Consider the following 15,811-nt stretch of genomic DNA (forward strand, 5'->3'; position numbering starts at 1 on the left):
GTAAACACAAAGTGCGGACTCGCCGAAACATCAGAATCAGCGAGCTGTCGGCTTTCAGCCCCGACCGTGTCCGTGCCGTCGGGTGAGAAAGGCGACATCTCACTGATTCTGATCCGTCGGCGGGTCCGCGCTTTGTGTTTGCGTCTTTGTGCAGAATCCGTGTACCTGCTCTTATTTACTGTTTTAGCTGTTTGGTGGTTGTCGAAACTGAGATTCTGGCATTTCGGGCAAAATAAATTTATATTAAAAAATCGATTCAGAATTTTAATGAATCGATATCACGTTATCCAAGCCAGAATCGATTTTAATCGATGAATCGATTATCAAAACCCACCCCTAGGCCTCATCACTGATATGGACGACAGGGAGTACAGAGAACTGACGCAAGACTTTGTGGACTGGTGCCAGTAGAATTACCTCCAGATCAACACTGGAAAAACAAAGGAGCTGGTGGTAGACTTCCACAGGCACAAACATCCTCCACTGCAAGCACTAAACATCCAAGGTATAGACATTGAGGCTGTGGACAGCTACAGGTACCTTGGTGTTTAACTGAACAATAAACTGGACTGGACTCAGCCCTTTCCTGTACCTGCTGCAGAGACACAGGTCTTTTGGAGTGAAGGACCCACTCCTGAAGACCTTCTATGACTCTGTGCTGGCCTCAGCCATGTTTTAACGTGTGGTCTGCTGGGGTGGCAGCAACTTGGCTGGGGGACAGGAAGAGACAGAACAGGCTGATCCGGAGGGCCAGCTCTGTTCTAGGATGCCCTCTGGATACAGTGGAGGTGGTGAGTGACAGGAGAATGGTGGCTAAGCTGTCATCTCTGTTGGACAACATCTCCCGACCCCATGCAAGAGACTCTGACAGCACTGAGCAGCACCTCCAGTGGCAGGCTGCGGCACAGAGACTCTGCAGGTATTTCCTTCCTACTGCTGCCAGTACAAAGACTTTGCAGATGACCAAACACACACATCTACACATGGAAGCGTATCTGTAACCGGAAGGTCGCCGGTTCCATCCCCAGGTTCTCTGTCCTGGTCGTTGTGTCCTTGGGCAAAACACTTTACCCTACCGCCTACTGGTGTTGGCCAGAGGGGCCGATGGCGCGATATGGCAGCCTCGCTTCTTTCAGTCTGCCCCAGGGCAGCTGTGGCTTCAACCGTAGCTTGCCTCCACCAGTGTGTGAGTGAATAGTGGCATTGTAAAGCGCTTTGGGTGCCTTGAAAAGCGCTATATAAATCCAATCCATTTTTATTATTATTATGTGCAATAACACCAAGTGTATTTTTTTTCAAACAACGTAGCATTTTATTCTATTGCATACAGCATGTGTGACAGCCAGTGGGCTGGCCTTGATTTTTTGTTGCCTGTCTCTTGTGGTTGGTGGAGCTGACCCAATTATAGATACAGCACACCTGAGAAGGCCAGTCCCAGTTATAAAGCTACCTTGACTGAACCTCTGTCTCTCTTCATCTGGGGCTCATTATGCTCATTTGGTTATGTTCAGTTATGACTGTTGTATCATTTAACCTGTGTTTGAGTTTCTTTACTTTATTTCATTAAAATATCTGACAGACTGTGTCACATCCTTTGAGCCGGGTTGTGACATATGGTATTCTTTTTTCTCTTGTTCTATTCCAGTGTTTTTCTTTATTTTTGCTACTGTAACTCTGCACTGTCCACTTTCTGCTGTGACACAACACATTTCTCACGTGTGGAACTAATAAAGGTTTATCTTATCTTTAACAAGAAACTGTAAAACGGTTTGACAGGTGGCTGGAGACACTGGTAAGTGTGGGGTAGGTGAAGGGTTGATAACAGAATTAATGGTGTCTAATAAGACACAGGACCTATAACAGTTACTTCTTAAATCCAGTTTCACAGACAGAGTTACACCCTTGCCAGTTTTTGAGAGCAGGGCTTAATGATGTAAATTAGCCGAACAAAACAACAAACAACGCAGAACTGAGCTCCAAGGAACACAAATAACCTCATAAAACAATAAATCTAAAACTGAGTCTGACCTTCCTAGATTACCCAAAGAGTGAGAATAAGATAATATATGATATATTTTATGTAGACCAGATTTGCTGAATTCTGTAGTGTTGCAAAAAGCAGATTAACCTTGCCTTTGACATAATAAATTTATTATAGTGATTAAAAGTTCCTAAACACCACTTAAAGCCTTGTCATAGCTTTTGTGCTCTGCAGGGCATTTCTGCCATTCAAATAAATGTTACTTTTACAGCCTACCTAACAATGTTCAAGGTCTTGAACTGTCCACCAATCAAGCCTCTGTGTCAGGAAGTAGAAAAACAATTTCCCCATTGTGCTTTACAGAGTCCAACTGGTACAAACAGATAAGAGATATAAAGATGCAGACAAGAGAACAGTTTATTATTAAACAACATCAAAACAGCCAGTTTGATCATAATCATCAGAGAGTCTGGAGAGTGAGTGGTGCTGAAACAAATTGGAAAATGAATTTTAACATTTTACGATCTATTTTCTTCTTTTGCGGCTTGACTTTGGCACACAGTGGTGCTAATACCACTGAAACAAATCCATACCATCCTGACATGTGTAACCTCCTGAAAGACTTTGGGGCCATGACAGAAAAAGTGAAATCTATGGAAACAAGACTGAAGGAAACTGAAATCTGCCTAAAGGAGGCTGTAACCAGGCTGAAAGACAGCGAAAACCAAATTTTGGAGCTGCAAAGCAAAGGTAAAACAAAATGAAGTGAGATTTCATTGATTAAACTGTTAAGCATTTTTTCATTGTGGCTGAATACTCACAATTAATTTGACTCAACGTTAACAATCTTCAAAAATATTAGTATAGGAAGGAAGATGGAAGGTGTTGTTGCTCTTATTTGATGTTTTCAAACCTGACAATAGAGCATCAACTCCCTGAAATTCAGTGCTGTAAAAAAAATAAAATAAAAGAATCTTGAGCTACGCCTTGTTTCTATTTTTACAAAAATTGGAAAAAGCTGGAATGATTTATTGAAATGTATAAACATTGTGTATCGGGAAATCGTGTACTGAGTAAAAAACAAAGAGTTTATGCCTCTCTAACAACCTGGAAATTTGGTAGGACCACCCTAAATTGTCATATTAGAATGCAAAATTAATTACACTGTTTGTCTAATTAAAGATGAAAAGCTTAAAACAATGACATTTTGAAGACCGGATAATGTCCATGTTATCTGAAAGCTCATTAATAATACCATAATAATTATCCAAATTAAAAGCTAAATGTCACATTTATCTGCTGATACAAAGAAATCTGATACACCTGATCGTCTGTGTGTCCTTACAGATAAGTCACAATATCAGTCAGTGTGGAACCTACATACAACAATTTTATGTTTATGATTTGATTTTCACAGAAAGAACCAAAATAATATTCAGTGCAACAGCAGGAAGAGGCAATGCACACATCGGACCCTTCAACACAGACATAATTATAGACTATAAGAAAGTAATTACAAACTTTGGCAATGCCTACAGTCCAGTCACAGGTAAGATTTACAGCCTCCTGTATGCTCATTTGTTTTATTTCACAAAGTAAAAGAGATATAAGTGCAAGACGAAAACACGTTTGCAATTCAGTTTTGGAAAATTATATTTATTGTTATTGTAAAATTAAATGTACTAAACTTAATTATTAAAAATTTCAACAGCAATTTACAAATCTGACATTTATATGTAGTTAAAGGATGAGACGTAATGATCAAATCTCCATTACTTTTTCCTTTTCTTTTTGATGTGACCAACACTCTTTTATTCTTCAGGTGTCTTTACAGCACCTGTTGCAGGTGTTTATTACTTTACCATCTTCTATCACGGTGGAAGAAGCTACCCACATTATCTGCGTATTTTCAAGAATAATGAGATGACGGTCTTTACAGCTGATCATAAGACAGAAAGCGACGGAGCTGATAATGGAGGAAACGCTGTGTTCCTGCAGCTGCAGCAAAGAGACCAAGTGTATGTGAGCATGGCTGCAAACACATATGTTGGGGGAGACGACCACACAACCTTTAGTGGTTTTTTGGTCACGCAAACGTAAGAAAAAGTAAATGTATGTCTGCTTAGGATGAGAGGCCAGAGCTTCTTTTAAATATGATGCTTCACACAAATCAAACCAATTTCTGTAACATTCAAATGTGCTTAAGAATTTTGTGCTTTAATTTTATTATCACTCTTGAATTTGATATAATTTTAAAATGTATGTTCATGTTAATTTAATTGATTTGAGTTTCATTGCATTGCCTATTATTAACTGCATTTTGATAGCGTTTAAAAAAATCTTTAGTAAGATAGTTTGAATGAGCTCTGTATTCAAGTTTATTGCCTTATAAACAACGTTGTTTTGCTTTTTTTCTGCTTGATCGTGAATATCAAAATGTGAGCTCAATGAATAAAATTGAAGTAAATAATTTACGTACCATAATGTATGACTTTTGAAGCATACAGGGATCACCTCCATTCCTACTTCACAATTATGTGTTGACAATGTATACTAAATAATTGTTGGGGTGCAAATAAATAGGAGTAACTTATAAGCATTTTTAGGAGTGAGGAGGATAAACTGGGGCATTTAAACTGCATTCGTCAACAAACTGATACCTGAAAAAATGCCACGTTTCTCAAAAGGAGCCATGTATTTACACCTATGTGGAGGTCCCTCTGTTTTGAGCCTGTCAACATTATATAACTTTGAATTATAAGCACAGAATGAATTAGTGAACATAGAACAGAAATACAAGAAAAACAGAGGATCTTTATATTCATGTTATGACCTGTCTAGGGGCCAGGGCATAAAATGAAAAGGAGATGAAAAGTTCCAGCCTTGTCATAGTTTTTGTGCTTTGCAGGGTATTTATGCCATTCAAATAAACTTTACTTTTACAGCCTACCTAACAATGTTCAAGATCTTGAGCTGTCCACCAATGAAGCCTCTTTTTGAGGAAATAGCAAAACAGAGTCTCACTTCACCTCTTTTCTGCTAATTGTGCCTTCATGTGCCAGAGCTGTTTCAATGATATGATGGCACAGTTGTTTTTTAATAGTGTATTTTTAGTGTCTGAGCTTATACATTGACAGCAACACTGGAATTCTTTTGCTAGCAAATGTATTACTGTTTCCTCATTGCTCTCATGCTGAGTTCAACTGGTACAGATAGATACAGATAGATAAGCAATACAGAGATGCAGACAAGAGAACAGTTTATTATTAAACAGCATCAAACAGCCAGTTTGATCATATTAATGGGAGGTCTGGAGAGTGAGTGGTGCTGAAACAGCTTAGAAAATGAATTTTAACAATTTATGGGCCACAGTGGTGATTAGTTACTGAAACAAATTAATATTATCCTGACATGTGTAACCTCCTGAAAGATTTTAGGGCCATGACAGAAAAAGTGAAATCTATGGAAACAGATTGAAGGAAACTTTTTTTCGTTGTGGCTAAATATCTCATAAGGCAAAACAACAAACAAAGCAAAAAATGAAGACATACCACAAAATACAAGGAACAGAAATGCACAGCCCAGAAACAAAATCAAATTTCTGACCCATAACACTTTCGCAAGCAGATGCTTTCTGGATAGACAGCATCTGGAATTGTGCATGACGTATTATGAATTAAGATATGATAGTACTTTCCTGCCTTCATTGTTCCACTATTTTTGACAGAATTGTCAACATGATGTAGACTAACTCATTGTTGGGGTAGAAATGAATATAGAAGTAAACAGGTTTATTGGTCACTCCAACCCCCCCCCCCCCAAAAGAAAAAAACAAAACAAAACAAAAAAACAATAGACTTAACTTCTACCTTAAGTGTCCAGACTTGCTAGTACAAAGTTAAACCCGCTTTTGCCTTCAGAAATGCCTTCATTTTTCATGGCATAGATTCAACAATGTCCAACAATTCAAAGAACGATTCAGTCATGTGTCCAAGTATAAAAGATGCCTGGGATCACTTATACAGGTGTTAGACAAGAAGATGGCGCAACAAGAACACAGCAATAGGAAAGCTCAGATTAGATGAATGTAAATAAATGAAACCGTAATTTAGGGATCTTTTGGAAACTTGTCAGGATGTTGGTACAAATAAAACAATAAAACATCTTTGACGCTGTAGTTTTTCCAGACCTTTTTTCCTCATTTGTCCACTAAATGTTACCAGTGTGTTTGACTTTTTTCCTGCTGCACACTTTTTCCATTTACTGTCACTTTGTGCTATATGGAAGAGAGTTCTGGATAATGAATGGGATGTTCATGTTACTTTCATTATATGAAGTCAGATTAAGTACCCACTCTAATTACCCACACTGACCCCACTCACACTTTTACTGTACTGACAGCAACACTGTCGCTGCATGGACCCCACGAGTTTGTGCAGACCTGATACTGTGAGTCATGTATGTGAGAGTGGTGAAGTAATATTTGATTGTTATTATAAGTAGGCCTTTAGATGGTCCAAAGATTGGCACCAATATTCATTTTGATCAAATACTATTTTTTTTGCAGAAGCACACTAAATGTAATGTTGTGCTATATCATGTTTTTCACTTTTTGCTTACACTAAACGTTTGTTATTGTTGTGTTCTAAAAGAAAAGAAAAGAAAAATTGTCTAAATAACAATACAAGATCACTTTGAACCAGAAAAATATTTATTTTAGAAGGATGAACATAAACATTTATGTTGCTGGGAATCGGGGAAAGTTGTGATTTCCGCTGCCGGTGTCCGGCGGCCGTTGCCAGTAGCTCCACCGGCTGCTGCCAGCGGCTCCAGCGGTGGGATAGTGTTTGGGTCCCAGTGTCAGTGTTCCCAACACAAGACATACAATACCATGTGAAAACAAATATATAATTCTTTGTTGTAGCCTTCACACTGAATGTAACAACACTAATTTTTCACTCTTTCTGTTTCTCACGAAACAAAGACACCACACCTCGTGAATAATCCCAACCCAGTGGAAACATGTTCTGTCTAATTTGGCATGACAGGTCACATAGCACATGTGAATAATAAGATTCAAGATTCATTTTTTTTGTTTTTTTTGTCACATGCATAGTTGTACAAGTACAACACACAGTGAAATGTATCAAAAAAAAGTTCCGAACGCCGGCACGTTTCCCCCGGCGCTTCTTTGTTTTGCGCCTCTGGGCCTTAAGATTGTAAGGCCCGGACTGTCACCCTCACTTAGAGAATTGCATTAACCCTAGTTAAAATAATTGTGCAATATGTCAGGTTGGGTCTCAGGCCCTCCAAAGTACGGAGGCCTATCTCCCCTCACTACACTCCCTGCTGGTGGCTGATGCCCTCAGACGTTGGTGCGTTGGTGGTCCTTGTCGACTGGGGCTGGGCGCTCATGTATGTACCGGCTCACTCCTGGTGGCCGATTGGCGAGGCCGGGCGCCTATGGCCCAGCTGGGCCCCTTCCGGGGGTTGGGGTGCCCTCAGGCCTCTGGTCTCAGGGCCTGAAGCTCGGTCCTCTCTGGCACAGCCCACGGGCACGCCACTGCAACCCCCTCTGGTCTCTGCTCTGTAGCTGCTGGGTGACCTCTCGTTTGGGGCTCTACTCAGCTCTTCCCAGGAGGGTGGCACGGTTCCCCCCCTTTTGGTGGTCCTCCTCGGGTCCTCGTACTCTGGGGCCTCAGGATGTCTGGGGCCTGGATCTCCTCCATACCTGCTTCATGCCCTGGGGGACAGGGCTATGGCTCCCCACACTCCCTAGCAGATCGTTACATGGAGAAACCTTTGGAATACAAGCGTGCTGATCCACACAGGTATGCACACAGGTGTACACATGGGTGTTCACAGACGTGGACTACACCTTTCTTGGCTGCTGCCTCAAAGCACATTGTGCGCTGTCTATCTTGCGTGCTGCACAATATCGTTTAATATTTAGTATCTACTGTTATCTACTGCTAGCTAGTTTATTGTGATGGTGCTGTTTTTTATTATGTTGCTCTTTTTTTGTTTGCTTTCTCTTCTGTTTTTTTTTCTCCATACAGGTGATCCAGGTGTTTTGTTTGTTTTTCTTTCTTTCTTCCCCCCTTTCTCACCGTCTCTTCTCCCCTTTGGTTTTCTTTCTCTCCCTCTCTTTCTTTCATTCTTTCTCCCTGTCCTATCCCCCAGTCATGTCTGTCCCGTTTGTAGCAACCGAAAATAAAATAAATACATAATTATAATAAAGGTCAATCAAATGGACCAATATGGCAAGGACATGATGATCCACTTGGTAAAATAAATCCGCTTGGCATCTTTCTTGGCCTTAAGACAACAATTCTGATGGCTAAAGATCTAAACGGGACAAAAACAACAACAAATAATAATAATAATAATAATTGTGCAATGAAAAATAGCGTTTATAATGGTTTTAAATGGGGCAGAAATCGACCATGAGGTTCGATAGAGGATGTATGTCTGTATCTCAGCCGTTTAAGCTCATTTAAGGAACTTTGGCTATATTCCATTCAACACAGTGAAAATAGTGTGAAATTAAAAAACGCAAAGGCCACAAAATGGTCCCAGGTTCACCCAATACAATAAAACCTACTCAGCTAACCTCCCCAGAACAAGCAAGAGGGAATGGACAGTGCTCGGCTTTACACACACAGTTTAACACAAAGTGGGCCGAAATGGCGGACTGTGCTCTCAGTCTAAAGCAGCCACGCCGAATCACAGATCATCAGTCTTTTATAGACGCAGGTGAGCTCAATCAGCCATTCATTGCTTCCTGGTTTTCCACAGGGCTCAAGCTGGCCAATCACCTACGAGGGCTGACACACTTGGATTTGCCTGGAGGAAAACATGTTGCCTCATATGTTCCAAAACCCTAGGCAGTAACAATGAAGTCAAAGATAAATAATACAAAACGGGAAAACACTAAGGACCATAACAAATTAAAATGCACTGAAATATTAAAAATGTTAAAATCCATTAAAATGTAAAATGAGAATAATTAAAGTGTTTAGAAAATTCTTGAAATTGCTTTTAAAAGGAGCACAATGTGTTTAATAAGTTTAAGAGATCTAGTAATTATATATGATTCATCTTTACAAGTTTCCTGGTTTATTGTGGAGAGCTGATGATTGTAAGAGGAAACGAATGTGGTTGTGAAGTTTGTGCACGTCTGCTGAACTGTCTGCTCAACAGTCTTTGTTGATCCGCACATTTTACAAACTGTCTGTGAGAAACTTGACATGTCTGCGAAATCCACCGAGCAGCTGCTCACTTTTGTCTTAGTGTCAAGAGTCTGCGCTACCTTGTAGATGTCCGCTGATCTCTCTGCATTCCTTCACACATAACTGTTGTAATCTAGCCCATTTCGTACTGTGCCATGCTGTTCCAGATCATTCTCCAATGACTTCATTTGTTTGTCTCAGCCACATATGATAACTGGGGACGGATAAAAAGATGTAAACAAAGCTACATAAAAATGAACTCTTAGCATGTAGAAAACATGTCCTCCACCCTCTGGAAACATGTGAATACAGAGCCTACAGAGGCAGTATACAAACAACATCCAAAATGAGTCAAAGTTTGACGTCCACAATGACCCCATGGAGGTCTAAAGATGACAACACTGATGTTATAATGCACAAGAGATTAAGTAGAGTCAAAAAAAGTTCTCCCCCATCTGTGGACCACAGTTGAACCCCCAAAAATGAGATATGCTGTAAAGGACATCACTCTGCACGTCACTTTGCACTTTGACATTACTATCTCTTTAAAACTTTGGGTCTGTCAATCACAATTTCCTTAATCTATATAATCTATAAATCACATATAAGACTGGATGTTGATCTTTTCACTTCATTTCTGGCCAGAGTCGAGCCGAGAGATCTCAGCCTCTATGACACTGCCTGATGGTCTCATGTTAAAGTCTGTATGCCTTACACAAACATAGACATAATTTCACTGAGCATGATGTTTGGATCCCACTCACAGCACAGAATTTGTTTATGAGCGAAAGCAGAAGTAGAGTTAGCTACTGTGGAGATACAGAAATTCTTTTATTGCTGCCATATAATCTGCATCATTATACCTGCATTAATAACATTCTTTACAGCATTATTTCATCTAATAATATTTCTCACAGTATTGATACTGCATTACAGTTGTTTATGAAGATGTCCATTTGAGGATCCTTCCATTTTGTTAACTTTTATTACAAGTATGGTTAGAAGTATTTTATACACATTGCATATCTGTGCTTATTTTGAGTTGATGTTCGGTTCATTAAGGGTCTTAAGCTTCACTGGCGTAACTGTCCAGGTGATACATGCTGAGGGAAACTAGAACATAGAAGGATAACTGCAATGCATGCTTACAGTACATATAATACATATAAACTAGGAATAGGCCTGAGCAGAGGCCCAAATGTTTCCAGCTTCTTGTTGCAAACCTGTTGCATTTTATTCTACTTGGTAACAGATGACTGGAGGTTATAACCAGCCCTTGGGCTTAAGATTATTACCTTTATTATTTATTATTACCTTGAAGGTGTTATCAAAATGAGAAGTTCTATGTCTGGTTATAGCTATTAAAGATGTACAAGATGTACGATTAACTGTGACTAATGTCTGGAACCTATTTTAATCTGTCATTGACGCCATGGGCGTGTACCCCACTGCTTTATAAGTGTCCACAACATGTATTTTGGTCAGAAGACATATGTTGATGTTTTCTCCGGGCTGTTAATAAACTCAACGTTTGATTGCACTGTTCTGGGGCCTCCGTGGTTTGTGACACTGCTCTACATTGATCGATTTCGCGACACTACTCAATATGGTGTGACTCGATACACAAATTTATTCAAATGACTCAAATGTAGGAAGCAGAAATTTTATCCTGGTAGGCCAACAGTCCTGCATCATTTCACCAAGCACATGATGAATCTGTCTCTGTCTCTCTTTCTCATAATGTAAATGACATCTTTCATAACTGGAATATAAAAATCCCTCACATCAGTGGATCATTCATTCAGAGGGAAAGTCAGACTTTTATTTTAATATTCAAATCCTGACCAGGACAAAAAGAGCTCTCTATACTGTGTTTCAATATTTACCTGAGAGCTGTCTTCATGAACACATCGGATAGAGAAGAAATTATCACATGTAAGTTTAAAAACTGTAATATATTTAATGTATGTAGTACAGAGGTGATGTGTAGAGAATATTGAAAATATTTTGTGATGTGTTACAAAAAAGAAACATTTATCTTGCACGAGGTTTACTGAAAAGACTTGTGAGCTTAAAATAACAAGAACTTCCAAGATGAGTAACATTAATGGTTTCATTACCTTCTCCATGAGCTGCTGAATTATTAAAAATGAATTAATTTCTGTTCTGGTTCAAAATGTTCACACTATTTTTCTTTATCTTGCTTTCTGTTTAATCCATCTTTTCTTTCCTGACAAAAAGTTTGCATCGAAGAAGTTCTGTTCAAATCTTTGTTTCCTTGAGCAATAAAGCATCACTTTCATCTGTCAGATCAAAGATGCAGTGGAGTCTGTATCTGCTTATTCTGATGGGTAAGTGGATTGTTTATTGTTTGTTTAAAATTAAAATTAATGCAGATTATGACCTCACACGTTTTGTTGTTGTTGTTGTTTTTTACTTTTTTAAGTGAATTCAATAATCTCATATAATCTCTATATCATATTTCTGTATATTAGGTCAGTGTTGCCTCTTTACATGCCGCCTGTATGAGTACCACTTTATTAAAGAAAACAAGAGCTGGTATGAAGCACAGAAATACTGCAGAGAGAAATATACAGACCTGGCCAAAGTGTTTGACATGACAGACATGAGCAGACTCCGTAACTCCGCACAGAATCAAGGAGAAGCCTGGATTGGACTGAACAACAACACAGGTGGAAACAGGACGTGGCGTTGGTCTCTGCCAGGAGTGGAATACATTCATAATGACAGCAGCTGGAATCTGAATGGAAGAACTGGTAGAGAACTGCCTGGAAACTGTGGGAGGAAAAGATACGATAATGGAGATAAAAAGCTGGCAGATGTTTCATGTGACCGTACTATGTGGTTCATCTGCTACAATGGTGAGGAGATGTGAATAATATTAAATATTATTATAATATCATGATATAAAAATATAATGGAATATCATAATACTAACTTAAGAAGATAGAGACAGACAGAATTTCACAAGAAAATTTATTGAGGGATGTCTTTGTGTGTTTTTCTGTTGATTTCACAGAAATGAAGAAAGACAAGAAAACATTGAATTTGATAACGTTATTTATGAGCTGGACACAGGCTCAGAGCTACTGCAGATCAATTTACACTGACTTGGCCAGTGGACTCGATCAGGTAGATGGAGAAGAAATGAAGGCCCTGATTACAACTAAGTTTAGTGCATGGGTCGGTCTGTTCAGAGACAGCTGGAGGTGGTCAGATGGGAGTGATTTCTCTTTCAGATACTGGGATATGCAGTTATTCAATGATAAACAAAGCAACAAGACATGTGCTATGACTCTGTTAAACAGATCAGGAAAATGGAGCTCTGATGAATGTGACAAAGAAAAACCCTTCTTCTGTTATGATGGTGAGTTTTTATCAACATGTGTCTGACTGGTTTCTCTAAAAGGAGGATCACTGGAATCACTGACAAGATCCAACTGAACATGTTGTATATTTTTCCTCCTCCTACATCTGCATGTTTGCTGAATTTATCTCATAAACATGAACACACTTAGTTGACAGTCAGATGACTTTAAATATCTGTGGGATAACTTTGAGCTACTTTTATGTTCAACCAACGTTTTAAAGTCTCTGTTGTCTGTAAATATGGAGAGAAGTTGTTTTGGATTCCTAATAGTTTAAAAACACATAAATATTTCAGGATGTTGTCGACCTGTCTGCACAAAGTTCATTATTGTTATTATACTGGTTTCTACTGAGGGCAGAGTAACACACAAGCTTTTTCTAGGTTTTTTTTTTTTTAATTGGAACAAAATAAACAGCACAGAGAGTTTCTCATGTTTACAGCTCACTAGATTCAACTCAATGTGTTGTTTTTTCTTTATGGCAGATAAACTGATCCTGATCAAAGAAAACAAGACCTGGGAGGAGGCCTTGGATTACTGCAGAATATTTCACAGGGGACTGGTCTCCATCACTAACCCTTACCAACAGAGATGGGCAGAGGTGAGAGCCAAGAATGCATCGAGTCCTTTTGTCTGGCTCAGCCTGCGCTACTCCTGCACTCTGGATCTGTGGTTCTGGGTCAATGACAAGCTGGTCTGTTATGAGAAGTGGAGCAGAGAGGGAAAGACTGAGGATTGTGGCAGGGCTGTGGGCATGCAGAGTGGAGGACAGTACGAGTGGGTCAGTCAGAGAGACAATGAGAAATATAATTTTGTTTGTTTTAAATAAGATTTCTGATGTGTGTCACTGGCTCTTTTTTTTTTTTTTACTGGCAAAAGTTCAACTAATAGCAAAACAACAAACAAAAAAAAACAAACATTGTTTTAACCAGCACAAAATTGGCAATATCTGATATTGAGTAAAGTAAATATAGTTTCCTTTTGACTGCCTGATTCAGTCATGATGCCTGATTTTTTTGGTGATGACAAAATTTCAGCTAAAAGCAAAAAAAGCTGTAAATGGCTCAACACTGATAAAGTCTGATCTGCACTCAAGTAATATGGTTTATTATTTTCCTCTTGACTGTCGGATTCAGCGATATTATACTTACTTGCTTCATTTTGCTACATTACTCTATTATTACACTTTTCTTATTGGACGTCAGAAACAAAGTTAGTTTCAGTTTTCATATTTGCTGTTTATTTTATTTTTATTATCTTTGTAATCTTTTTGTCTTTGTGCACTTATAAACTGGTCTTAGTGATAATATTTCTAATCTTTAATGGTTAGTAAATATTAAAACTAATGCGACAAACCAGAGCATTTATATTGTAAACTTTCACCAAGGTAACTATTTTTTTCATATGACTATTTAAAGTGATGTGCTGTAAACTAGTGATCTGTGTCAGGGTTTCTGGGTCGTTGACCCAGTATTTTCAGTTCACGTTCACTGTTTATCTACTGCCTGTTCCACTTCCTGTTTTATTGTGTTAGCCTTGGTCTGTGTGCATTATGTTCAGTCCTCTTTCCATTTATCATTAGTTCATTAGGTTCAGCTGTTCACTCACCTGTCTTCAATCGTTGTCATTGTTAGTCGTGTATTTAAGCCTTCTCTTCCCTTCAGCTCTTGTCGTGTCATTGATGTTTGTGTGATGTTATGTAGTCGTTCCCGTTAGTGCTCAGTTATTCAGCCAGCCACTCAGTCTTTCAGTCAGCTAGTCAGTTCTGCCGTTCCTGCGTTGTTTATTCACCCACTCCAATAAATCCTCATCATTTCTGCACCGTGAGTCTTGCGTTTGGGTCATCTCTTCCACGCCTCCACACACAACCTGTGACAATCTGTGTGTGTCAAGATAAATAAATATTCAGTTGCAAGTGTAACAATCAACACTCCTTACAGTAGTTCTTGGTACATTTATTTCTACAGAAAACCCTTAAAATCCTTACACGTGTGACTTACTGACAAAAAGCACTTTCTTACTACAAGCCTCATTCATTCATTGACACAAGTGTTTTTTTTTCTTTGCCTAAGCTCTTTTAACCTGACATTCACCCTCCAGTGGGAGCACTGGGGGCAACTCAGTGCTCAGCACCCGCCCAAAGATACTCTGACACACAGATTTGACCGATCTACTAACCTTCTATGTGGCACTGAATCCGATACATATCTGATGTTTTAGAAAGCGACTGCTGTGTGAACGGTCAAATCGCATTAAATCCGTCTTTTACGTCACTGACACAAGACAGACGCCAATTATCAGCGCCGGAGAAGCGCCCGAGAAGACATCGTGAACGCTTCCTGACCATCCGGTGAAACTGCTGGGAAGACAACGTTGGAGAAACGTGAACATTTTATTTGTACTGTATAATCTGCAGATTCTGACAGAAATCTACAGCTATCCTTTGAAGCACCGCTCCTCTCTAAAACAGCAATAAGGATCATTATTAGGTTATCTACATTATTATGTAAATAACAAAATAACTTAAAGCAAAAATTGGGAAACGTGAAGTCCGAAGTCTTTATATTAAGGGCCATCAGTCAAACAATATTGTTTGCTCTGGGTCTAAACAGAGCGCGTTGTGTGTGACGTCTACTTTTGCGCATGCAGGCCACTTTGAGCGTTCACACTAGAGCGCGTTTGCTGTCACATTTTATCTGTAGTGTGAACGAGCAGACAAAAAAATCGGATTTGATCAAAAAATCGGAATTGAGCATTAAGACCTGCAGTGTGAACGTAACCTAAAAGAGTAAAATTTATCTGATGTTGTAGTTTTTCAGACTGTTATTCCTCATTTGTCCTCTAGATGTTGCCAGTGTGTTTGACTTTCTTCCTGCTGCACACTTTCTCCAACGTGTGTCACTTTGTGCTATATGGAAGAAAGTTCTGGATAATGAATGGGATGTTCATGTTACTTTCATTATATAAAGTCAGATAAAGTACCCACTCCAAACACCCACCCTGACCCCACTCCCACTTTTACTGTACTGACAGCAACACTCTCGATGCATGGACCCCACGAGTTTTTGTGCAGACCTGATACTGTGAGTCATGTATGTGAGAATAGTGCTGCCTTTCTCTGCACCCCTGTGAATAATCAGTGTGGCTGAGTTCAGTTAACTGTAAGGGAAGTCAGTAATGAGTCCTCCACAGTCAGCACTGTTTGCTTT

At 39.2% G+C, this 15,811-nt stretch overlaps 2 protein-coding genes across 3 annotated transcripts; both read left to right on the forward strand.

Moving 5' to 3' along the window:
- Nucleotides 1-852: 852 nt before the first annotated feature.
- Nucleotides 853-4,081, forward strand: LOC113019154 (uncharacterized). The gene is made up of 4 exons (XM_026162700.2): nucleotides 853-919; nucleotides 2,345-2,731; nucleotides 3,399-3,530; nucleotides 3,804-4,081. The coding sequence occupies exons 1-4, from the start codon at nucleotides 853-855 to the stop codon at nucleotides 4,079-4,081; spliced, it is 864 nt and encodes a 287-aa protein (XP_026018485.2).
- Nucleotides 4,082-11,040: 6,959 nt separating this feature from the next.
- LOC113019160 (macrophage mannose receptor 1-like) lies at nucleotides 11,041-14,429 on the forward strand. Of its 2 annotated transcripts, none has more exons than XM_080291614.1 (5): nucleotides 11,041-11,148; nucleotides 11,524-11,564; nucleotides 11,709-12,095; nucleotides 12,254-12,601; nucleotides 13,088-14,429. In XM_080291614.1, the coding sequence occupies exons 2-5, from the start codon at nucleotides 11,531-11,533 to the stop codon at nucleotides 13,429-13,431; spliced, it is 1,113 nt and encodes a 370-aa protein (XP_080147740.1). In that variant the 5' UTR covers nucleotides 11,041-11,148; nucleotides 11,524-11,530; the 3' UTR covers nucleotides 13,432-14,429. The 2 variants fall into 2 exon arrangements, with proteins under 2 accessions (XP_080147740.1, XP_026018491.2); XM_026162706.2 differs by having other exon boundaries at nucleotides 11,094-11,148; nucleotides 11,455-11,564.
- Nucleotides 14,430-15,811: the final 1,382 nt, after the last annotated feature.

The sequence above is a fragment of the Astatotilapia calliptera genome, chromosome 3 (genome assembly GCF_964374335.1).
Source record: "Astatotilapia calliptera chromosome 3, fAstCal68.1, whole genome shotgun sequence".
Taxonomy (NCBI): Eukaryota; Metazoa; Chordata; class Actinopteri; order Cichliformes; family Cichlidae; genus Astatotilapia; species Astatotilapia calliptera.

Bases quoted from the DNA above. Each gene is read 5' to 3' on its own strand.
- LOC113019154 (XM_026162700.2), top strand. From the start codon at position 853: ATGCAAGAGACTCTGACAGCACTGAGCAGCACCTCCAGTGGCAGGCTG. The intron at 2,732-3,398 runs GTAAAACAAAAT...TGATTTTCACAG, and splicing joins TTTGGAGCTGCAAAGCAAAG to AAAGAACCAAAATAATATTC. The intron at 3,531-3,803 runs GTAAGATTTACA...TTTATTCTTCAG, and splicing joins TGCCTACAGTCCAGTCACAG to GTGTCTTTACAGCACCTGTT.
- LOC113019160 (XM_080291614.1), top strand. From the start codon at position 11,531: ATGCAGTGGAGTCTGTATCTGCTTATTCTGATGG. The intron at 11,565-11,708 runs GTAAGTGGATTG...TCTGTATATTAG, and splicing joins GTATCTGCTTATTCTGATGG to GTCAGTGTTGCCTCTTTACA. The intron at 12,602-13,087 runs GTGAGTTTTTAT...TCTTTATGGCAG, and splicing joins ACCCTTCTTCTGTTATGATG to ATAAACTGATCCTGATCAAA.